This window comes from Ranitomeya imitator, chromosome 8 (genome assembly GCF_032444005.1).
Source record: "Ranitomeya imitator isolate aRanImi1 chromosome 8, aRanImi1.pri, whole genome shotgun sequence".
NCBI lineage: Eukaryota > Metazoa > Chordata > Amphibia > Anura > Dendrobatidae > Ranitomeya > Ranitomeya imitator.
Window position 1 is genome coordinate 84,724,589 of NC_091289.1, and position 26,215 is coordinate 84,750,803.

The 26,215-nt window shown below is 41.9% G+C and overlaps 1 protein-coding gene across 2 annotated transcripts in view; it reads left to right on the plus strand.

Annotated features, from left to right (window-relative positions):
* The window catches only part of SCYL3 (SCY1 like pseudokinase 3), a 418,614-nt gene that overhangs the window by 209,537 nt on the left and 182,862 nt on the right, over window positions 1-26,215 (plus strand). For both annotated transcript variants that reach the window (XM_069737140.1, XM_069737141.1), the window contains one exon: window positions 16,270-16,441. In XM_069737140.1, the coding sequence (XP_069593241.1) occupies window positions 16,270-16,441 (172 nt within the window). The remainder of the gene's footprint in view (window positions 1-16,269; window positions 16,442-26,215) is intronic.

The following is a 26,215-nucleotide window of genomic DNA, read 5'->3' on the forward strand; positions in this document are numbered from 1 at the left end:
TACCGGCACTTGCGTTTACAGCAGCCCGTTACCGTATGTGTTGAATGGGCTGCTGTAAAAGCAATGTGAACCCAGCCTAACGGCCGCCTTTCAAGGTTTATCTACAGCGTTCTATAATGCTGTAGATAAGCCCCCGATCCGACCTGCAAGAGAAGAAAAATAATTTTTATTATCCTCAGCTGCGGTCCAATGGGTGTCACAGGTCATGGTACGGCGCCTCCCATCTTTTTGTGATGCCGCCCTCCTTCTTGCTTCATGTGGATGATGTGTCCCTGCGTCATCCACACAGACTCCCCGGCATCACGCTCCTACGCAGGCGTACTTATCTGCCCTGTTTCCCGCAGGCGCTGGGAAAGGTCAGAGAGGCCCGCATTGCAGGAATTTGCTCTGCCCTCAACAAGGCAGATAAGCGTGCCTGCGCAGGAGCGCGATCATGGGGAGCCTGTGAAGCAAGAAGATGGGAGGCTCCGGAACAAGACCTGTGACACCCATCGGCCCAGACCGCCCCGCAGGTGAGTATAATAACTTTTTTCTTCTCTTGCAGTTCGGATCGGGGACTTATCTACAACAGTATAGAATGCTGTAGATACGCCCTGAAAGGCGATGGCCGTAACTTGTATCGGCCAAACCTGGCGAGGGGTTCCCTTTAACAACCACAGTGGGCAAAACTGACACTGTTATGCATTCGCTTTGGGCTTGAGTGGGAGTGAGTCTACATGACTTTTTCTTCCCATGCACAGACCCAACTTGCTCAGCATCCAAGGCAAAAAGGACCCAATTCATAAAACTATTATTTGCAGCAAGTTTGTTTACAATCTCCACACATTTTTGTGCAATTTGCAGTTGTGCTTAAAGGGAAGGTGCCATAAAAAAAAAAATTCCAGCAATTGAAAAATGTAAAGAGTTAATGTTTACATTTTCTTAAAAAATATTATCATTTGTTTATAATTTAGTAAAATATGAAAAATCATTTTAAAAAGTTTGGCATTTCCACATTTAACCCCTTTACCCCCAAGGGTGGTTTGCACGTTAATGACCGGGCCAATTTTTACAATTCTGACCACTGTCCCTTTATGAGGTTATAACTCTGGAACGCTTCAACGGATCCCAGTCATTCTGACATTGTTTTCTCGTGACATATTGTAGTTCATGATAGTGGTAAAAATTCTTTGATAGTACCTGCGTTTATTTGTGCAAAAAACGGAAATTTGGCGAAAATTATGAAAATTTCGCAATTTTCCAACTTTGAATTTTTATGCAATTAAATCACAGAGATATGTCACACAAAATACTTAATAAGTAACATTTCCCACATGTCTACTTTACATCAGCACAATTTTGGAACCAAAATTTTTTTTAGTTAGGGAGTTATAAGGGTTAAAATTTGACCAGCAATTTCTCATTTTTACAACACCATTTTTTTTAGGGACCACATCTCATTTGAAGTCATTTTGAGGGGTCTATATGATAGAAAATACCCAAGTGTGACACCATTCTAAAAACTGCACCCCTCAAGGTGCTCAAAACCATATTCAAGATGTTTATTAACCCTTCTGGTGCTTCACAGGAATTTTTGGAATGTTTAAATAAAAATGAACATTTAACTTTTTTTCACAAAAAATTTAATTCAGCTCCAATTTGTTTTATTTTACCAAGGGTAACAGGAGAAAGTGGACCCCAAAAGCTGTTGTACAATTTGTCCTGAGTACACCGATACCACATATGTGGGGGTAAACCACTGTTTGGGCGCATGACAGAGCTCGGAAGCGAAGGAGCGCCATTTGACTTTTTAATGCAAAATTGACTGGAATCGAGATGGGACACCATGTTGCGTTTGGAGAGCCCCTGATGTGCCTAAACATTGAATCCCCCCACAAGTGACACCATTTTGGAAAGTAGACCCCCTAAGGAACTTATCTAGAGGTGTGGTGAGCACTTTGACCCACCAAGTGCTTCACAGAAGTTTATAATGCAGAACCGTAAAAATAAAAAATCATATTTTTTCACAAAAATTATCTTTTCGCCCCCAATTTTTTATTTTCCCAAGGGTAAGAGAAGAAATTGGACCCCAAAAGTTGTTGTACAATTTGTCCTGAGTGCGATGATACACCATATGTGGGGGGAACCACTGTTTGGGCACATGGGAGGGCTCGGAAGGGAAGGAGCGCCATTTGGAATGCAGACTTAGATGGAATGGTCTGCAGGTGTCACATTGCGTTTGCAGAGCCCCTAATGTACCTAAACAGTAGAAACCCCCCACAAGTGACACCATTCTGGAAACTAGACCCCCTAAGGAACTTATCTAGATGTGTGGTGAGTGCTTTGACCCACCAAGGGCTTCACAGAAGTTTATAATGCAGAGCCGTAAAAATAAAACAAAAATTTTTTCCTGCAAAAATTATTTTTTAGCCCCCAGTTTTGTATTTTCCCGAGGGTAACAGGAGAAATTGGACCCCAAAATTTGTTGTCCAATTTGTCCTGAATGCGCTGATACCCTATATGTGGGAGAGAACCACTGTTTGGGCGCATGGGAGGGCTCGGAAGGGAAGGAGCTCCATTTGGAATGCAGGCTTAGATTGAATGGTCTGCAGGTGTCACATTGCGTTTGCAGAGCCCCTAATGTACCTAAACAGTAGAAACCCCCCACAAGTGACACCATTTTGGAAACTAGACCCCCTAAGGAACTCATCTAGATGTGTTGTGAGAGCTTTGAACCCCCAAGTGTTTCACTGCAGTTTATAACGCAGAGCCGTGAAAATAAATAATCTTTTTTTTTTTTCCCCAGAAAAGTTATTTTTTAGCTCACAGTTTTGTATTTTCCCAAGGGTAACAGGAGAAATTGGACCCCAAAAGTTGTTGTCCTATTTGTCCTGAGTACGCTGATATCCCATATGTTGGGGTAAACCCCTGTTTGGGCACATGGGAGAGCTCGGAAGGGAAGGAGCACTGTTTTACTTTTTCAACGCAGAATTGGCTGGAATTGAGATCGGACGCCATGTTGCCTTTGTAGAGCCCCTGATGTGCCTAAACAGTGGATACCCCCAATTATAACTGAAACCCTAATCCAAACACAACCCTAATCCCAACAGTAACCCTAACCACACCTCTAACCCTGACACACCCCTAACCCTAATCCCAACCCTATTCCCAACTGTAAATGTAATCTAAACCCCAACCCTAACTGTAGCCCCAACCCTAACTGTAGCCCCAACCCTAACTGTAGCCCCAACCTTAGCCCTAACCCTAACCCTAGCCCTAATGGGAAAATGGAAATAAATACATTTTTTTTAATTTTTCCCTAACTAAGGGGGTGATGAAGGGGGTTTGATTTACTTTTATAGAGGGTTTTTTAGCGGATTTTTATGATTGGCAGCCGTCACACACTAACAGGCGCTTTTTATTGCAAAAAATATTTTTTGCGTTACCACATTTTGAGAGCTATAATTTTTCCATATTTTGGTCCACAGAGTCATGTGAGGTCTTGTTTTTTGCGGGACGAGTTGACGTTTTTATTGGTAACATTTTCGGGCACGTGATATTTTTTGATCGCTTTTTATTCCGATTTTTGTGAGGCAGAATGACCAAAAACCAGCTATTCATGAATTTCTTTTGGGGGAGGCGTTTATACCGTTCCGCGTTTGGTAAAATTGATAAAGCAGTTTTATTCATCGGGACAGTACGATTACAGCGACACCTCATTTATATCATGTTTTTATGTTTTGGCGATTTTATATGATAAAAAAGTTATAGTCCTGAGAATAAAGCGATGCAAAAATAATTAATTTATCTATAAAATAGTTTTTATTTTTTTGCTGATGATGCTGTATGGCAGCTCGTTTTTTGCGGGACAAGATGTCATTTTTAGCGGTACCATGGTTATTTATATCTGTCTTTTTGATCGCGTTATTCCACTTTTTGTTCGGTGGTATGATAATAAAGTGTTGTTTTTTGACTCATTTTTTTTTTTTTTTTTCTTACGGTGTTTACTGAAGGGGGTAACTAGCGGGCCAGTTTTATAGGTGGGGTCGTTACGGACGCGGCGATACTAAATATGTGTACTTTTATTGTTTTTTTATTTAAAGAAATGTATTTATGGGAATAATTTTTTTTTTTTTTTTATTAGGAATATTTTTTTTTATTTTTTTTTTACACATTTGGAAAATATTTTTTTACTTTGTCCCGGGGGGGGGGACATCACAGATCGGTGATCTAACAGTTTGCACAGCACTCTGTCAGATCACCGATCTGACTTAGAGCAGTGCAGGCTTCACATTGCCTGCTCTGAGCAGGCTCTGTGAAGCCACCTCCCTCCCTGCAGGACCCGGATGCCGCGGCCATCTTGGATCCGGGCCTGGAGCAGGTAGGGAGGTAGGAAGACCCTCGCAGCAACGCGATCACATCGCGTTGCTGCGGGGGGCTCAGGGAAGCCCGCAGGGAGCCCCCTCCCTGCGCGATGCTTCCCTGTACCGCCGGCACATCACGATCATGTTTGATCGCGGTGTGGCGGGGGTTAATGTGCCGGGGGCGGTCCGTAACCGCTCCTGGCACATAGTGCCGGATGTCAGCTGCGATAGGCAACTGACACCCGGCCGCGATCGGCGGCGTTCCCCCGTGAGCGCTGCCGATCGCATATGACGTACTATCCCGTCGATGGTCATAGGGGCCCACCCCACCTCGACGGGATAGTACGTCTAATGTCAGAAAGGGGTTAAACACTAGGGGGAGCAGCTACTGAAATTTGACAAAAACCTAGTGTACAACTAGCTCACATTACTGCACTGCAGTAATTATGGGCGGAGTCTGGTGTGATGTCACTCCTCTCCTCTCCTTCTGGGTGTTTGCTAAGGGATAAGAGAGGATTCAGGAACACAGTGAGCAGCCATTTTGTTGGTGACTGCAAAGTTATACTGAAAAGTAAACGGTCACAGAGGATGGCAGGCAGCAAGGATTCTGGGAGACATATGGTGGAGGGAGCAGGGTGACCGCAGCACAGAGTATTTCAGGAGAGCAGGAGAACAGGGACAAGGGGGCATCCTCTACGTTTGGAGGAAAAAAGGTTTAAGCATAATAACAGACGTGGATTCTTTACTGTAAGAGCAGTGAGACTATGGAACTCTCTGCCGTATGATGTTGTAATGAGTGATTCATTACTTAAATTTAAGAGGGAACTGGATACATTTCTGGAAAAGTATGTTACAGGGTATATATACACTAGATTCCTTGATAGGGCGTTGATCCAGGGAACTAGTCTGATTGCCATATGTGGAGTCGGGAAGTAATTTTTTTCCCCGAGCTGGAGCTTACTCTTTTACACATGGGTTTTTTTTTGGCTTTCTCTGGATCAACATGTTAGGGCATGTTAGGTTAGGCTATGGGTTGAACTAGATGGACTTAAAGTCTTCCTTCAACCTTAATAACTATGTTACTATGTAGCAGTGTGCAGCTCTATGGCACCATGTTCGGTGCGCAGAGCAGCCAGGGATTTACATAGAGCGCTGTCTTTTATACACATAGATGGACCGTCTGCTCCACAAAAATCCAGGAAACTTTTTTGCTGATTGATGGCCTGTTCTGATCCAGACATTGCATGCAAAGACCCCATTCCCCTTCTCAGATCCTGTCTTCTCCATCCTGTCCTGGCGATGTGTGAAAGCGAGGCGACAGGCGTAGTCCAGGGTGATGCTGGGGAAAAATGTAGCCATATAGTAAGGATAAAAATGAGACCCCTCTCTTCAGCCGCCTCACCAGCCCTCCCCTAACTGCACCTAACTGTAGGCCATGCTGCCCCCTCTATTACCCCAGACCCATGTGCAGGTGCTCAGCCAGAACCACCCTAGAATGGGTCCCCTTTCTGAAGATAATACCGCCATATAGCTCACACATAATACTGTCAAATAAATCACACATACCACCACATAGATCACACATAATGCCGCCAGTGTTCTCACATACCACCATATGCTTTTCACATAATACCGCTCCGTAATCCCCTCCAGTCACCGCTCACACAGGGTTAATGCCAGCGGTAACGGGCCGCGGGTACCGCACTCCATTACCGCTGCTATTAACCCTGTGTGTCCCCAATTTTTTTTACTATTGATGCTGCCTGTGTAGCATAAATACTAAAAAGATGTAATGTTAAAAATAAAAAAATAAAAAACCTTCTGTTGTCCGACGATGCGCTCGCGCCGGCCGCCATCTTCCGTTCCCAGAGATGCATTGCGAAATTACCCAGAAGACTTAGCGGTCTCGCGAGACCGCTAAGTCATCTGGGGATTTTGGAATCCATCCTTGGAACGGAAGATGGCGGCAGCCGCGCGTGCATCGCCAGTTTCGCTGGATCACAGGGGGTGAGTATATAACTATTTTTTTATTTTAATTATTTTTTTTAACAGGGATATGGTGCCCACACTGCTAAATACTGCGTGGGCAGTGTTATATACTCCGTGGGCTGTGTGATATACTCCATGGGCTGTGCTATATACTACGTGCCCTGTGTTATATGTTACGTGGGCTGTGTTATATACTGCGTCGCCTGTGTTATATACTGCGTGGCTGCTATATACTGCGTGGCCTGTGTTATATACTACGTCGCCTGTGTTATATACTGCGTGGCTGCTATATACTTCATGGGTTGTGTTATATAGTATGTGGGCTATGTTATATACTGTTTGGGCTGTGTTATATACTGCGTGACCTGTATTAACGCATCAGGTATTCTACAATATGTATGTATGTAGCAGCCACATAGTATATAGCACAGGCCACGTAGTATTTGCTATATACTACGTGGCCTCTGCTATATACTATGTGGCTGCTATATACATACATATTCTAGAATACCCGATGCATTAGAATCGGGCCACCATCTAGTGTGTGTGTATATATATATATATATATATATATATATATATATATTATAATATCTCGCCATAATGTGTGGTCTTTATGGGAGTATTATGTGATAAATATATATGGCGGCATTATACGCAGTCCATATGGTATTGTGCTGCTCTAGGGAGGTCACAGAGATGTATGGTGGAAGGAGCAGGGTGACAAGAGCACAGAGTATTTCAGGATAGTAGTATACTGGTCTATGGGGGGGGGGGGGAGTGTGCTCACACTCAAACAACTGTATACTTAGCATTTACTGGCTATTAAAACGGGGGACACCCCCCCCAAAAAAAGACATGGGGCCCCCTATAATTAATAACCAGCAAATGCTATGCAGACAGCTGCGCGCTGACATTAGTAGCCTAGGAAGGGGCCATGGATATTGTCCCCCCCAGGCTAAAAACATCACCTATCAGCCGCCTTTTACATGCGCCTTTTCTGGCACTTTGAGTGGCAATTTCCACTTGCACTGTAGCGGTAGCAAGTGGGGTTCATATTTGTGGGGTTAATGTCACCTTCATATTGTCCGGTGACATCAAGCCCATGGCTTAGTAATGGAGAGGCGTCTATAAGGCACCCATCCATTACTAATCCTATAGTTGTATTGTAAATAAAGACTCGGCCAGAATAAAGTCCTTTATTAATATTTTTTAAACCATACTTACCGAACGCATAATCCTTGACTCCCTCGTCTCCTACAACAAAAATAATAAACCACAATGGGGAAAGACATGCAGGGTGGGAGAGGAGTGCATAGGAAAGGAGTGCATAGGAGACGATTAGATACCGACTGCTGAACCATGTATCTAATCCTGTCCTGTGTGATACCGACTGCTGATCAGTGTATTTAATTCTGTCCTGTGTGATACCGACTGCTGAGCCATGTATCTAATCCTGTCCTGTGTGATACCGATTGCTGAGCCGTGTATCTAATCCTGTCCTGTGATACTGTGCTGAGCCATGTATCTAATCCTGTCCTGTGTGATACCGACTGCTGAGCAGTGTATCTAATCCTGTCCTGTGTGATACCGACTGCTGAGCCGTGTATCTAATCCTGTCCTGTGTGATACTGTACACAGGACGGGATTAGATACACAGGACTAGATTAGATACAGAGCTCAGCAGTCAGCACAGGACTGGATTAGCTACACAGGACTGGATTAGCTACACAGGACAGAGGTAGCAGTGGTAGGTGGTATATAGAGACAGCTAGCAGTTGTATATAGAGGCAGCTAGCAGTGGTATATAGAGGCAGCTAGCAGTGGTAGGTGGTATATAGAGGCAGCTAGCAGTGGTAGGTGGTATATAGAGGAAGCTAGCAGTGGTATATAGAGGCAGGTAGCAGTGGTAGGTGGTATATAGAGGCAGTTAGCAGTGGTAGGTGGTATATAGAGGCAGGTAGCAGTGGTAGGTGGTATATAGAGGCAGGTAGCAGTGGTAGGTGGTATATAGAGGCAGTCAGGTAGCAGTGGTATATAGGGGCAGGTAGCAGTGGTAGGTGGTATATAGAGGCAGGCAGCAGTGGTAGGTGGTATATAGAGGCAGGCAGCAGTGGTAGGTGGTATATAGAGGCAGCTAGCAGTGGTAGGTGGTATATAGAGGCAGCTAGCAGTGGTAGGTGGTATATAGAGGCAGATAGTGGTAGGTGGTATATAGAGGCAGCTAGCAGTGGTAGGTGGTATATAGAGGAAGCTAGCAGTGGTATATAGAGGCAGGTAGCAGTGGTAGGTGGTATATAGAGGCAGTTAGCAGTGGTAGGTGGTATATAGAGGCAGGTAGCGGTGGTATATAGAGGCAGGTAGCAGTGGTAGGTGGTATATAGAGGCAGGTAGCAGTGGTAGGTGGTATATAGAGGCAGGTAGCAGTGGTAGGTGGTATATAGAGGCAGGTAGCAGTGGTAGGTGGTATATAGAGGCAGGTTGCAGTGATAGGTGGTATATAAAGGCAGGTTGCAGTGGTAGGTGGTATATAGAGACAGGTTGCAGTGGTAGGTGGTATATAGAGGCAGGTTGCAGTGGTAGGTGGTATATAGAGGCAGTCAGGTAGCAGTGGTATATAGGGGCAGGTAGCAGTGGTAGGTGGTATATAGAGGCAGGCAGCAGTGGTAGGTGGTATATAGAAGCAGGCAGCAGTGGTAGGTGGTATATAGAGGCAGGCAGCAGTGGTAGGTGGTATATAGAGGCAGCTAGCAGTGGTAGGTGGTATATAGAGGCAGATAGTGGTAGGTGGTATATAGCGGCAGGTTGCAGTGGTAGGTGGTATATAGAGGTAGTCAGTTAACAGTGGTATATAGGGGCAGGTAACAGTGGTAGGTGGTATATAGAGGCAGGTGGCAGTGGTAGGTGGTATATAGAGGCAGGTGGCAGTGGTAGGTGGTATATAGAGGCAGGTAGCAGTGGTAGGTGGTATATAGAGGCAGGTTGCAGTGGTAGGTGGTATATAAAGGCAGTCAGGTAGCAGTGGTATATAGGAGCAGGTAGCAGTGGTAGGTGGTATATAGAGGCAGGCAGCAGTGGTAGGTGGTATATAGAGGCAGGCAGCAGTGGTAGGTGGTATATAGAGGCAGGCAGCAGTGGTAGGTGGTATATAGAGGCAGGCAGCAGTGGTAGGTGGTATATAGAGGCAGGCAGCAGTGGTAGGTGGTATATAGAGGCAGGCAGCAGTGGTAGGTGGTATATAGGGGCAGGTAGCAGTGGTATATAGGGGCAGGTAGCAGTGGTAGGTGGTATATAGGGGCAGGTAGCAGTGGTATATAGGGGCAGGTAGTGGTAGGTGGTATATAGGGGCAGGTAGATGTGGTAGGTGGTATATACAGTGGGGCAAATAAGTATTTAGTCAGTCAGCAATAGTGCAAGTTCCACCACTTAAAAAGATGAGAGGCGTCTGTAATTTACATCATAGGTAGACCTCAACTATGGGAGACAAACTGAGAAAAAAAAATCCAGAAAATCACATTGTCTGTTTTTTTTATCGTTTTATTTCCATATTATGGTGGAAAATAAGTATTTGGTCAGAAACAAAATTTCAACTCAATACTTTGTAATATATCCTTTGTTGGCAATGACAGAGGTCAAACGTTTTCTGTAAGTCTTCACAAGGTTGCCACACACTGTTGTTGGTATGTTGGCCCATTCCTCCATGCAGATCTCCTCTAGAGCAGTGATGTTTTTGGCTTTTCGCTTGGCAACACGGACTTTCAACTCCCTCCAAAGGTTTTCTATAGGGTTGAGATCTGGAGACTGGCTAGGCCACTCCAGGACCTTGAAATGCTTCTTACGAAGCCACTCCTTCGTTGCCCTGGCGGTGTGCTTTGGATCATTGTCATGTAGAAAGACCCAGCCACGTTTAATCTTCAATGCCCTTGCTGATGGAAGGAGGTTTGCACTCAAAATCTCACGATACATGGCCCCATTCATTCTTTCATGTACCCGGATCAGTCGTCCTGGCCCCTTTGCAGAGAAACAGCCCCAAAGCATGATGTTTCCACCACCATGCTTTACAGTAGGTATGGTGTTTGATGGATGCAAGTCAGTATTCTTTTTCCTCCAAACACGACAAGTTGTGTTTCTACCAAACAGTTCCAGTTTGGTTTCATCAGACCATAGGACATTCTCCCAAAACTCCTCTGGATCATCCAAATGTTCTCTATCAAACTTCAGACGGGCCCGGACATGTACTGGCTTAAGCAGTGGGACACGTCTGGCACTGCAGGATCTGAGTCCATGGTGGCGTAGTGTGTTACTTATGGTAGGCCTTGTTACATTGGTCCCAGCTCTCTGCAGTTCATTCACTAGGTTCCCCCGCGTGGTTCTGGGATTTTTGCTCACCGTTCTTGTGATCATTCTGACCCCACGGGGTGGGATTTTGCGTGGAGCCCCAGATCGAGGGAGATTATCAGTGGTCTTGTATGTCTTCCATTTTCTAACTATTGCTCCCACTGTTGATTTCTTCACTCCAAGCTGGTTGGCTATTGCAGATTCCGTCTTCCCAGCCTGGTGCAGGGCTACAATTTTGTTTCTGGTGTCCTTTGACAGCTCTTTGGTCTTCACCATAGTGGAGTTTGGAGTCAGACTGTTTGAGGGTGTGCACAGGTGTGTTTTTATACTGATAACAAGTTTAAACAGGTGCCATTACTACAGGTAATGAGTGGAGGAAAGAGGAGACTCTTAAAGAAGAAGTTACAGGTCTGTGAGAGCCAGAAATCTTGATTGTTTGTTTCTGACCAAATACTTATTTTCCACCATAATATGCAAATAAAATGATAAAAAAACAGACAATGTGATTTTCTGGATTTTTTTTCTCAGTTTGTCTCCCATAGTTGAGGTCTACCTATGATGTAATTTACAGACGCCTCTCATCTTTTTAAGTGGTGGAACTTGCACTATTGCTGACTGACTAAATACTTTTTTGCCCCACTGTATATAGTCCAGGGGGCTGAACATAGTTTATTGAGCATGCTCAGTGTAAAAAGCCGGATACGGCCGCCGGATCCGACTTTTTCCAGATCCGGCACTTTCCGGCATCCATAGACATGCATTGTTGCAAAAAGCCGGAAAGGCTGGATTCGGCCTTTCCGTCTTTTTCGCCAGAGACAAACGTTACAGTAGACGTTTTTTCCAGACGCCGGAATCGACTCGACGCCGGATCCGGCATCAGACCGGAAGGAAAGCTGGGCCATCCGGCGCCAATAATATTCAACGGGGAAATGCCGGATCCGGTTTCTCCGGTTTTTAATTCCGTTTTTTGGCGGAAGAGCCGGAATTCGCCTGAAACAAAAACCTGATGTGTGAAAGCAGCCTAATAAGCAGGAGGAGCGGCCTCAATGTAAGGGATGCGGTCAGAGTCCGACCGTTAGCTCCTATGCCCATGGCTGCCGTAAGTGAGGTGTGCAAGTGTCGTGCCCAGACACCTACACCCACACTAATGATAATGGCAGCCTCCAGTGGCAAAAGTAAAAGTGAATAAATAAAAAAGTATGAAAGTAGTACATTTGCTTTTGTATTAAAAATAATTGATAATATAACACAGGGGAACAATTTGAAAAAAAATTTCTGTTGAGTTAGGTTTTTGAGCTGATTTATACTAAAATTGGCATGCTGATTCCAAAAATGTAGTCAGTTTATTTCTAGCACGTCAAGTTTTTCCTACACAACTTACCTGCCAGAGAAGCACAATTGCACTGATATCTGTAATAAGACTTGTTATCTGATTACAATTTGACTCCTATAGAGCTACGTGGCAACTTGTAAGAGTAGTCACAACTTTGTCATGCCTATTTCTTATATAGTTCATTTTTTGTTCATATTTGTACTATTTAAAAAAAAAAAAAACACTTTTTAGGTACAGTAGTTTACATAGTTTTGAGAAGACAAAAATCCTATAGTTCAAAAACTTGACGTGTGTCATGATCCCAATGGCAGGGGATCACAAAAGGACAAGCACAAAAACAAAACAAGCTCTAGGGTGATGGAACCTGAGCTGACCGCGATCCTGAACCTAAACACACGGGGAACGTGCCTACGATGATTCCTAGACGTCTCGCGCCAGCCGAAGGATTAACTTCCCCTATTAGAAGAAACACAGACCTCACTTGCCTCCAGAGAAACACCCCACAGAAATAGCAGCCCCCCACATGTAATAACGGTGAAATGAGAGGAAAGCACATACGTAGTTATGATAACAGAATCAGCAAAAATGAGGCCCGCTAAAGCTAGATAGCAGAGGATACAAAAGTGAACTGCGCGGTCAGCGAAAAACCCTTCAAAAAAACCATCCTGAAATTACTTGAACTCATGTGCCAACTCATGGAACATGAGGAGTAATTTCAGCCCACTAGAGCAACCAGCAGCAAGGAATCACATAACTGCAAGCTGGACTAAGACAAAAATTAAGCAAAACGTGGAACAGGAAAATCAAAACTTAGCTTGTCCTGAAAATTACAGACGCAGGTAGCAGAGGTAAAAAGACACACTGATTACATTGTTAGCCGGCAAGGAAATGACAAGAAAGCCAGGTTAAATAGGAAACTCCCATAACCTGATGGAACAGGTCGTTCAAGAAAAGCACATCCAGCCCATGAATGGCAGCGCTTCCCAGGACTCACATTCAAAGATGATATTTCATATTTTTTTATTTCATAACTTAAAATAGAAGAGATACAACGCGTTTCGGATACAGTATATATCCTTCTTCAGGTATCATAAAAACACAGTACAAATCCTACTAGTATAAAATTCAATTACACTTGTATATAGTATCACACCTTTTATCCCAGTCTCAGAAACTTGATTTGGGGTGTGGACCAAGTTCAGGAAAACACCCACTGATTGATACAGCCTTGTTAACATTGATGCAAGGAAGAGAGAAAAAAAAAATTTAAAAAAATAAAAATAAATAAATAAATAAATATATATCAAAGGGGAAAAAAAAAAAAAAAAACACAAGAAGGAAAAAAAAATCACAAGAAAAAAAAAAAAAACACAAGAAGAAGGAAAAATATCCTTTAAACTCTCTCTATAATATCATTCAATCCATTTGGAAATAATGTTCCCAAACGATATATCCAAAATGTTTCTTTCCTGTTTAAAAGAGCATTCCTGTTTGCAACTCCAGAGGGTATCTGCTCCACTGGAGTTACTTTTATGTTAAAAATTTTATTATGTTTAAGTAGTAGATGCCTTGAGAGACTATGTTTTAAAAAGCCATTTTTTGCTCTATTTCTGTGGCCATTAATGCGGGACCGCAGTGTCTGTACAGTGCGTCCCACATACTGCAAACCACAACTGCATGTGATGACATATACAACATGATCACTACTACAGGTGAGTCTTTGTGAGATTTCAAAGACATCACCAGTATTATTGCATTTAATAGTTTTAGCCCCATGATCTAGGATCCCACAGGTGCAACATTTTTTGGAGTTACATTTAAAAACTCCGGTGCCTTGAAGAACTCCACATAAAGTTTGATCCTTATTTTTATAAATGTTTTTTCTTTTTGGATCCAACTGTTTTTTTAATTTACTGGGGGCCACCAAATTTTTCAAAGTTTTCCCCCTTCTATATGTAATCCCTGGTTTATCAGGGAGATGTTTTCCCAAGACAGGGTCACGCTTCAAGATGTACCAATATTTAGAAAGCACAGTTCTTATGATTTTATTGCCCCTATTGAATGTTGTCACAAAATTCAATTTCCAGCGATCATCACTTTTTTCCTTACCAGTAGTCAAAGTGTCCCCCTTCCTGGTTTTTCCTTTTAAACATTCTTCCTGTGTTTTTATTTTGTTGTCCCTATATGCACCATTTATCAAATTTTTCGGGTATCTTTTTTCTTTAAATTTTCTTTTTAGAATTTTAGACTGAGCTACATAATCAGATTCTCTCGTACAATTCTTTCTGATGCGATAAAATTGGCTGTGGGGTATATTAACCTTCCACTTCTTGTAATGTGCACTATTGAAATCTAAAAAGCCATTTGAATCCACTTTTTTGAAGTGGGATTTCGTGATGATTTTTTTACCACTATGGCTGATCTCTAAATCAAGAAATACCATTTTTTCTTTATCGAGTAGTGATCATGTTGTATATGTCATCACATGCAGTTGTGGTTTGCAGTATGTGGGACGCACTGTACAGACACTGCGGTCCCGCATTAATGGCAACAGAAATAGAGCAAAAAATGGCTTTTTAAAACATAGTCTCTCAAGGCATCTACTACTTAAACATAATAAAATTTTTAACATAAAAGTAACTCCAGTGGAGCAGATACCCTCTGGAGTTGCAAACAGGAATGCTCTTTTAAACAGGAAAGAAACGTTTTGGATATATCGTTTGGGAACATTATTTCCAAATGGATTGAATGATATTATAGAGAGAGTTTAAAGGATTTTTTTCCTTCTTCTTGTGTTTTTTTTTTTTTTTTCCCTTTGATATATATTTTTTTATTTATTTATTTTTATTTTTTTAATTTTTTTTTTCTCTCTTCCTTGCATCAATGTTAACAAGGCTGTATCAATCAGTGGGTGTTTTCCTGAACTTGGTCCACACCCCAAATCAAGTTTCTGAGACTGGGATAAAAGGTGTGATACTATATATAAGTGTAATTGAATTTTATACTAGTAGGATTTGTACTGTGTTTTTATGATACCTGAAGAAGGATATATACTGTATCCGAAACGCGTTGTATCTCTTCTATTTTAAGTTATGAAATAAAAAAATATGAAATATCATCTTTGAATGTGAGTCCTGGGAAGCGCTGCCATTCATGGGCTGGATGTGCTTTTCTTGAACTACTCATCCTGTGTGAGCCTTACTCTGGCTCTCTCACTTGGATCCACCCGAGGCAAGCTGCAAGCCCTGTATATTGAAAAGTATCTCAGAGGGAATTTGGAGGATACACGATCTAAAGCCATTTTTGTCTTTTATCAGGTGAGTGCATAAAATTGTGCACCCTTTAAAGACTATAATATTGTGTTTACGCACTTAGGGCGCCGCGATTTGTCTGTTCTTCTCTCCCAAACAGGGTTTTTTTGTATACTGATGGAACAGGTGGACACCAGAGACCGCAGAGAACAAAAGTCACCCAGTACCATCAGTAACCACCAGAGGGAGCCCAAAAACAGAACTCACAACAGACGTGATAGAGAAAAACTGAGATCATTTCTGGATTCAGCATCCAAAAATTAATTAAGAACAGTTGTCTGACCTAACTCTTAAAAAATTGTGTTCCCCAGTGAATAATTATTAATACAAAAATTAAAATCACATCACCTTCCCTTTAAATTTTACAGCTTTCGCTATTTTTACTCTAGTGCCAGACATCTCTGCCAGCATTTCGAAAATATAATATCTAGTAATAAAATAAATAACATAAACATGCTATCACGCTATGGATCTCTACATTATTTATTTTATGGTGCTGTTCTATAATAGTGTATACGAGGAATCCTCTTTAAGAGGACCATCATTAATGTAGCAGCCAAATAATTGCCCAAAGCAGAAATCCCCTTTTGTGAAGACCTTTGTCCTAAATCTGTGTGTAAGGCCCATGTGCCCATTGTCCTATTATTGTCAGTCATTTCTTTTTCAAGAGTTCATTTCCCGAGGATTTACTGAAGCATCCCATGTGGATATTGGCATATAGACACAATGTTCTCCTATTAAATATTTCTTTACAGTGTACTAGTTGTTAGTGTTATAAATAAAAAGTTAGACATTCGCATATAAAATATAACTTAATTGTAGATTTTGGAGCATTTTTGCAGTCTGGTTTGCCTAATATGGGCCTTTCTGCTGGAGTTATAATTTAAACTTATAATGTCTTTTAAAAAGCCAATATAGAAAAGTGATACCAATTGTATATTTTTACATCTTTTAGGTTCTACTGGGTTTACGTGACACAAGTGATTTACTAGTATCTGTAACGCTTCGTGGCCTGGCAGCTTTGGTGCGTTTACTTGGACCAGAAACAGTTGTTGGTGGTGGAAGAGTAAAGATTTTCAAAAGCACTACCCCAGGGTTCACCAAAATTGCAGATTCAACTCCTGAAGGTAACTACGTAAGCGTGCAATATATACCATTACTGGTAACACAGAGAAGACCGTGTTTTGAGACCCATGTCTGAAACCATAGAATGAGTATGTATAATGGAAGCCAGGAAATATCTTCAATCAGTGGGTTTAGGCTTGCTGGATTTTTGTTTTTCCTTTAGAAATCTGTGAAAGATCTGGAAGGTTTTTACCAGATCGGGGATGGTTTCCCTCACTAGGGAGCAGTAATGTACACAAGGTGCCACTGGGAGAACATTCTGAAGCCTAGTGTAGTCAAATCAGTTGAAGAAATAATTAGAAGTTTGTATGTATGCATAATTTTCAGTTTGTCTGATTTTTCTCTTTATATGTATATTTTTGAGTACAATGTAAATTGTTGTTTTATTCTATAAACTACTGACAACAAGTCTCAGGAGTTCCAAGCAGTAAATTTTGTATTTATTTTCGGAAAACGAGATGATCAAAATAACAAAAAATGCATTGCTTGCAGACCTCAAATAATGCAAAAAAAAAGTTCATAATCATTTAGAAACAACAATACTAATGTTTTACTCAGGAAGAGTTCAGAAATCAATATTGTGTGGAATAACCATAATTTTAAACCCCTTTCTGTCAGCTGACGGGATAGTACGTCAGCTGGCAGTATCCCCCGCTTTGAGATGGGCTCCGGCGGTGAGCCCACCTCAAAGCTGCGACAGGTCAGCTGTTTTCAACAGCTGACATGTGCCTGCAATGGGTGCTAGCGGAATCTCGATCCGTTCTCGCTCATTGACTAGTTAAATGCTGCTGTCAAACTCTTGACAGCGGCATTTAACAAGCGCTGCTGGCCACGTGGCCGGAAGGACGCGCACAGCTGACCCCCGTTACATGATCCGGGGGTCATTGGTGCGTTGCCATCACAACCAGAAGTCTCCTCGAGACCTCTATGGTTGTTGTTGGCAGATTGCTGTGAGCGCCACCCTGTGGTCAGCGCTCATAGCAATGCTGTAATTCTGCTGCATAGAGGTGATTTGTGCATCACCTCTATGTTACAGAGGCGATCGAGTAGTGGATCGATCCTAGCCTCCCATGGAGGCTATTGAAGCATGACAAAATAAAAAAAGATGTTTAAAAAAATATAAAAGTTAAAAACACCCCCCTTTTGCCCCAATCAAAATAAACCAAATAAAAAATCAAACCTACAGATACATACAAACCTACAGATATTTGGTATCGCTGCATTCATAATCGCTCGATCTCTCAATAAAAAAAAAAGGGATTGGCCATGAATTAAAATGCAATAACGAGCGACCAAAACAACATATCTGCACAAAAGTGGTATAATTAAAAACGTCAGCTCGGAATGCAAAAAAAATAAGCCCTCACCCGACCCCAGATCATGAAAAATGGAGACGCTACTGGTATCAGAAAATTGCGCAATTTTTTTTAAGCAAACTTAGGAATTTTTTTTACCACTTGGATAAAAGAAAACCTAGACCTGTTTGGTGTCTATGAACTCGTAATGACCTGGAGAATCATACTAGGTCAGTTTTAGCATTTAGTGAACCTAGCAAAAAAGCCAACAAAAAAAAAACAGTGTGGGATTGCACTTTTTTTGCAATTTCATCGCAATTGGAAATTTTTTCCCAATTTGTTACACGACATGGTAAAACCAATGGCATCTTTCAAAAGTACAACTCGACCTGCAAAACGGAAAAATAAAGTTATGGCTCTGGAAAGAAGGGGAGCAAAAAACAAAAAAAGCTCCGGGGTATAAGGGGTTAATCACAGCTTTCATGCATCTTGGCATGATTTCCACCAGTCTTTCACACTGCTTTTCGGTGACCTTATGCCACTCCTGGTACAAACATGTAAACAGTTCTTTGTTTGATGGCTTGTGACTATCCATCCTCCTCTTGATTACATTCCAGAGGTTTTCAATGGGCTTCAGGTCCAGAGATTGAACTGGCCATGACAGGGATTTGATGTGGTGGTCCTTAATCCACACCTTGATTGACCTACAGTCATGGCCAAAAGTATTGATACCCCTGCAATTCTGTCAGATAATACTCAGTTTCTTCCTGAAAATGATTGCAAACAAAAATTCTTTGGTATTATTATCTTCATTTATTTTGTCTTAAATGAAAAAACACAAAAGAGAATGAAGCAACAAGCAAAACATTGATCATTTCACACAAAACTCCAAAAATGGGCCAGACAAAAGTATTGGCACCCTCAGCCTAATACTTGGTTGCACAACCTTTAGCCAAAATAACTGCGACCAACCGCTTCCGGTAACCATCAATGAGTTTCTTACAATGCTCTGTTGGAATTTTAGACCATTCTTCTTTGGCAAACTGCTCCAGGTCCCTGATATTTGAAGGGTGCCTTCTCCAAACTGCCATTTTTAGATCTCTCCACAGGTGTTCTATTGGATTCAGGTCTGGACTCATTGCTGGCCACCTTAGAAGTCTCCAGTGCTTTCTCTCAACCCATTTTCTAGTGCTTTTTGAAGTGTGTTTTGGGCCATTGTCCTGCTGGAAGACCCATGACCTCTGAGGGAGACCCAGCTTTCTCACACTGGGCCCTACATTATGCTGCAAAATGTGTTGGTAGTCTTCAGACTTCATAATGCCATGCACACGGTCAAGCAGTCCAGTGCCAGAGGCAGCAAAGCAACCCCAAAACATCAGGGAACCGCCGCCATGTTTGACTGTAGGGACCGTGTTCTTTTCTTTGACTGCCTCTTTTTTTCTCCTGTAATCTCTATGTTGATGCCTTTGCCCAAAAAGCTCTACTTTTGTCTCATCTGACCAGAGAACATTCTTCCAAAAGTTTTAGGCTTTTTCAGGTAAGTTTTGGCAAACTCCAGCCTGGCTTTTTTATGTCTCGGGGTAAGAAGTGGGGTCTTCCTGGGTCTCCTACCATACAGTCCCTTTTCATTCAGACGCCGACGGACACTGACACTGTTGTACCCTCGGACTGCAGGGCAGCTTGAACTTGTTTAGATGTTAGTTGAGGTTCTTTATCCAACATCTGCAAAATCTTGGGTTGAAATCTCTTGTCAATTTTTCTGTTCTGTCCACATCTAGGGAGGTTAGCCACAGTGCCATGGGCTTTAAACTTCTTGATGACAATGCGCACGGTAGACACAGGAACATTCAGGTCTTTGGAGATGGACTTGTAGCCTTGAGATTGCTCATGCTTCCTCACAATTTGGTTTCTCAAGTCCTCAGACAGTTCTTTGGTCTTCTTTCTTTTCTCCATGCTCAATGTGGTACACACAAGGACACAGGACAGAGGTTGAGTCAACTTTAATCCATGTCAACTGGCTGCAAGTGTGATTTAGTTATTGCCAACACCTGTTAGGTGCCACAGGTAAGTTACAGGTGCTGTTAATTACACAAATTAGAGAAACATCACATGATTTTTCGAGCAGTGCCAATACTTTTGTCCACCCCCTTTTCTACGTTTGGTGTGGAATTATATCCAATTTGGCTTTTGGATAATTCTTTTTGTGTTTTTTCATTTAAGACAAATTAAATGAAGATAATAATACCAAACAATTTGTGTTTGCAATCATTTTCAGGAAGAAACTTGAGTATTATCTGACAGAATTGCAGGGGTGTCAATACTTCTGGCCATGACTGTAGCTCTGAGGCATGGCGCATTGTCCTGCTGGAAAAACCAGTCCTCAGAGTTGGGGAACATTGCCTGAGTGGAAGGAATCAACTGTATTTCCAGGATCACCTTGTATGCGACTGTGTGTATACATACATACATATATATTCATATATACATATATATTCATATATATATATATATATATATATATATATATATATATATATATATATATATATATATATATATATATATCTACTATATAAAGCTGAATGTGTGTGTGTGTGTGTATGTGTGTGTGTATGTCCGGGATTGGCATCTGCACCGTCGCAGCTACAGCCACAAAATTTTGCACAGTCACACGTCTGGACCCCGAGAGCGTCATAGGCTATATTGTGAGGCGAAATTTTAACCCCGCGCCTTCCAATTCACCAAACAATTTTGTCCCTATCTACATAATGGGGAAAAAAGTGAAAGGAAAAGTGTTGGAAGCGTCGCAGCTACAGCAACAAAATTTTGCACAGTCACACGTCTGGACCCTGAGAGCGTCATAGGCTACGTTGTGAGGTGAAATATTAACCCCGCGCTTTCCAATTCACCAAACAATTTTGCCCCTATCTACATAATGGGGAAAAAAGTGAAAGGAAAAGTGTTGGAGGCGTCGCAGCTACAGAAACAAAATTTTGCACAGTCACACGTCGGGACCCTGAGAGCGTCATAGGCTTCGTTGTGAGGTGAAATTTTAACCCCGCGCCTTCCAATTCACCAAACAATTTTGTCCCTATCTACATAATGGGGAAAAAGTGAAAGGAAAAGTGTTGGAAGCGTCGCAGCTACAGCAACAAAATTTTGCACAGTCACACGTCTGGACCCCGAGAGCGTCATAGGCTATGTTGTGAGGTGAAATTTTAACCCCGCGCTTTCCAATTCACCAAACAATTTTGCCCCTATCTACATAATGGGAAAAAATGAAAGGAAAAGTGTAGGAGGCAAATTGACAGCTGCCAGATGTGAACAAGGGGGACTTGTTCACATCTGGGGAATGAGAGCGATGGCGCCAAAGAGTATATACCGTACAGTTGCTAAGGTGGGGCCTCGACATGGGATACTCACCACACACGGGGATATGAACACACACAAAATGCGCCACACACTACCACGTGCTTGAACACATATTACCCTCAGCACACATTTCACCACAAATACACCAACCTCGCCACATAAAAGTCAAAACACAAAAGTCGCCACTCAAAACTCGCCACGCGCAGAACTCGCCACATGCAAAAACTAGGCTCTTGCAAAACTCGCCACAAGTGCAAAATTCTCCTCATGAAAAACTCGCCACACGCAAAACTTGCACACGCGGAAAAATTGCCACATGCACAAAAGTTGCAACACATGCAAAAGTTGCCTCACACAAAACTTGCACATACTCAAAAGGCACCACACATAATACTCGCAACGCGCAAAACTCGCCATGCGCAAAACTTGCTGCACACAACTTGCTACACTAACCTGTCACATGCAACTCGACACACAAAAAGTTGCTACACGCATGTTGCTACACAAAACTCATCTTACAAAAGTCGCTACATGCATGTCGCCTCACGCAACTCAACACACACAACTTGACAAACGAAACTCGCCCTAAAACACACACAAGTCTGGTATTATCCTTGAAAAATAAAAATCTGATTAATAAGCAGACAAACTACAACAATTGCACCATATAGGAAATACGGCAGCTGTCAGTCACATGACCTGTCTATTATGTGTATGTGTGAGCTAATATATACTGCCAGGGGGAGGGCTTCCTGTTGGCTGGGGATTTATCAGGCTGCCAATTTAGCTTACAAATACTGAGGTAAAAATACTGAGCAAATAACGTGTGAACGAGGTCTAATACAGGAGGAGATGACACACAGGTATATACTATATACAGGGGAGATGACACACAGATATATACTATATACAGGAGAGATGACACACAGGTATATACTATATAGAGGAGGAGATGACATATAGGTACATATATATATATACAGGAGGAGATGACATACAGGTATATACTATATACAGGAGGAGATGACATACAGGTATATGCTATATATAGTAGATGACATGCAGGTATATACTATATTCAGGAGGAGATGACACTCAGATATATACTATATACAGGGGAGATGACACACAGGTATATACTATATACAGGAGGAGATGACATACAGGTATATGCTATATATAGAAGATGACATGCAGGTATATACTATATGCAGGAGGAGATGACACTCAGAATTATACTATATACAGGGGAGATGACACACAGGCATATACTATATACAGGAGGAGATGACATACAGTTATATACTATATATAGAAGGAGATGACATTCAGGTATATACTATATATAGGGGAGATGACACAGCAGGTATATACTATATACAGGGGAGATGACATACAGGTATATACTATATACAGGAGATGACATACAGATGTATACTATATATAAGGGAGATGACAAACATGTATATACTGAGGTGATGAGGTGAAAATGAGAGGTGTGAGGTGAAAATGAAAAGGTGTGAGTGCAAAATGAGAGGAGTGAGGAAAAATAGTGGAGTGATCAGAAAATGACAGATGTGAGGTTGAAATGACAAGTGTTAGGGGGGAATGAGAGGAGTGAGGGAGAAAATGAGAGGTGTGAGGGAGAAAATGAGAGATGTGAGGGGGAAAATGAAAGATGTGATTGGGAAAATGAGAGGTGTGATGGGAAAATAAGAGAAGTGAGGTGCTATAACTAACCGCAGATATTTACTATGCCCAGGCAACGCCGGGCTCTTCAGCTAGTATATATATATATATATATATATATATACATACACACACACACACACACACACACACACACACACACACACACACACACACACACACACACACATATATATATATATACAGTTAGGGCCAGAAATATTTGGACAGTGACACAATTTTCGCGAGTTGGGCTCTGCATGCCACCACATTGGATTTGAAATGAAACCTCTACAACAGAATTCAAGTGCAGATTGTAACGTTTAATTTGAAGGGTTGAACAAAAATATCTGATAGAAAATGTAGGAATTGTACACATTTCTTTACAAACACTCCACATTTTAGGAGGTCAAAAGTAATTGGGCAAATAAACATAACCCAAACAAAATATTTTTATTTTCAATATTTTGTTGCAAATCCTTTGGAGGCAATCACTGCCTTACGTCTGGAACCCATGAACATCACCAAACGCTGGGTTTCCTCCTTCTTAATGCTTTGCCAGGCCTTTACAGCCGCAGCCTTCAGGTCTTGCTTGTTTGTGGGTCTTTCCGTCTTAAGTCTGGATTTGAGCAAGTGAAATGCATGCTCAATTGGGTTTAGATCTGGAGATTGACTTGTCCATTGCAGAATGTTCCACTTTTTGGCACTCATGAACTCCTGGGTAGCTTTGGATGTATGCTTGGGGTCATTGTCCATCTGTACTATGAAGCGCCGTCCAATCAACTTTGCAGCATTTGGCTGAATCTGGGCTGAAAGTATATCCCGGTACACTTCAGAATTCATCCGGCTACTCTTGTCTGCTCTTATGTCATCAATAAACACAAGTGACCCAGTGCCATTGAAAGCCATGCATGCCCATGCCATCACGTTGCCTCCACCATGTTTTACAGAGGATGTGGTGTGCCTTGGATCATGTGCCGTTCCCTTTCTTCTCCAAACTTTTTTCTTCCCATCATTCTGGTACAGGTTGATCTTTGTCTCATCTGTCCATAGAATACTTTTCCAGAACTGAGCTGGCTTCTTGAGGTGTTATTCTGCAAATTTAACTCTGGCCTGTCTATTTTTGGTATTGATGAATGGTTTGCATCTAGATGTGAACCCTTTGTATTTACTGTCATGGAGTCTTCTCTTTACTGTTGACTTAGAGACAGATACACCTACTTCACTGAGAGTGTTCTGGACTTCAGTTGATGTTGTGAACGGGTTCTTCTTCACCAAATTAAGTATGCAGCGATCATCCACCACTGTTGTCATCCGTGGACGCCCAGGCCTTTTTGAGTTCCCAAGCTCACCAGTCGATTCCTTTTTTCTCAGAATGTACCCAACTGTTGATTTTGCTACTCCAAGCATATCTGCTATCTCTCTGATGGATTTTTTCTTTTTTTTTCAGCCTCAGGATGTTCTGCTTCACCTCAATTGAGAGTTCCTTTGACCGCATGTTGTCTGCTCACAGCAACAGCTTCCAAATGCAAAACCACACACCTGGAATCCACCCCTGACCTTTTAACTACTTCATTGATTACAGGTTAACGAGGGAGACACCTTCAGAGTTAATTGCAGCCCTTAGAGTCCATTGTCCAATTACTTTTGGTCCCTTGAAAAAGAGGACGCTATGCATTACAGAGCTATGATTCCTAAACCCTTTCTCCGATTTGGATGTGGAAACTATCATATTGCAGTTGGGAGTGTGCACTTTCAGCCCATATTATATATATAATTGTATTTCTGAACATGTTTTTGTAAACAGCTAAAATAACAAAACTTGTGTCACTGTCCAAATATTTCTGGCCCTAACTGTATATTATATATATGTATGTATATATATATGTATGTGTGTGTATATATACAGTCATGGCCAAAAGTATTGACACCCCTGCAATTCTGTCAGATAATACTCATTTTCTTCCTGAAAATGATTGAAAACACTAATTGTTTGGTATTATTATCTTCATTTAATTTGTCTTAATTGAAAAAACACAAAAAGAATTGTCCTAAAGCCAAAATGGATATAATTCCACACCAAACATAAAAAAGGGGGTGGACAAAAGTGTTGGCACTGTTCGAAAAATCATGTGATGCTTCTCTAATTTGTGTAATTAACCGCACCTGTAACTTAACAGTGGCACCTAACAGGTGTTGGCAATAACTAAATCACACTTGCAGCCAGTTGACATGGATTAAAGTTGACTCAACCTCTGTCCTTGTGTGTACCACATTGAGCATGGAAAAAAGAAAGAAGACCAAAGAACTGTCTGAGGACAAGAGAAACCAAATTGTGAGGAAGCATGAGCAATCTCAAGGCTTTAAGTCCATCTCCAAAGACCTGAATGTTCCAGTGTCTACCGTGCGCAGTGTCATCAAGAAGTTTAAATCCCATGGCACTGTGGCTAACCTCCCTAGATGTGGACGGAAAAGAAAAATTGACAAGAGATTTCTACGCAAGATTGTGCGGATGTTGGATAAAGAACCTCGACTAACATCTAAACAAGTTCAAGCTGCCCTGCAGTCCGAGGGTACAACAGTGTCAACCCGTACTATCCGTCGGCGTCTGAATGAAAAGGGACTGCATGGTAGGAGACCCAGAAAGACCCCCGAGACATAAAAAAGGCAGGCTGGAGTTTGCCAAAACTTACCTTAAAAAGCCTAAAACGTTTTGGAAGAATGTTCTCTGGTCAGATGAGACAAAAGTAGACCTTTTTTGGGCAAAGGCATCAACATAGAGTTTACAGGAGAAAAAGAGAGGCATTCAAAGAAAAGAACACGGTCCTTACAGTCAAACATGGCGGAGGTTCCCTGATGTTTTGGGGTTGCTTTGCTGCCTCTGGCACTGGACTGCTTGACCTTGTGCGTGGCATTATGAAGTCTGAAGACTACCAACAAATTTTGAAGCATAATGTAGGGTCCAGTGTGAGAAAGCTGGGTCTCCCTCAGATGTCATGGGTCTTCCAGCAGGACAATGACCCAAAACACACTTCAAAAAGCACTAGAAAATGGTTTGAGAGAAAGCACTGGAGACTTCTAAGGTGGCCAGCAATGAGTCCAGACCTGAATCCAATAGAACACCTGTGGAGAGATCTAAAAATGGCAGTTTGGAGAAGGCACCCTTCAAATATCAGGGACCTGGAGCAGTTTGCCAAAGAAGAATGGTCTAAAATTCCAGCAGAGCATTGTAAGAAACTCATTGATGGTTACTGGAAGCGGTTGGTCGCAGTTATTTTGGCTAAAGGTTGTGCAACCAAGTATTAGGCTGAGGGTGCCAATACTTTTGTCTGGCCCATTTTTGGAGTTTTGTGTGAAATGATCAATGTTTTGCTTTTTGCTTCATTCTCTTTTGTGTTTTTTTCATTTAAGACAAATTAA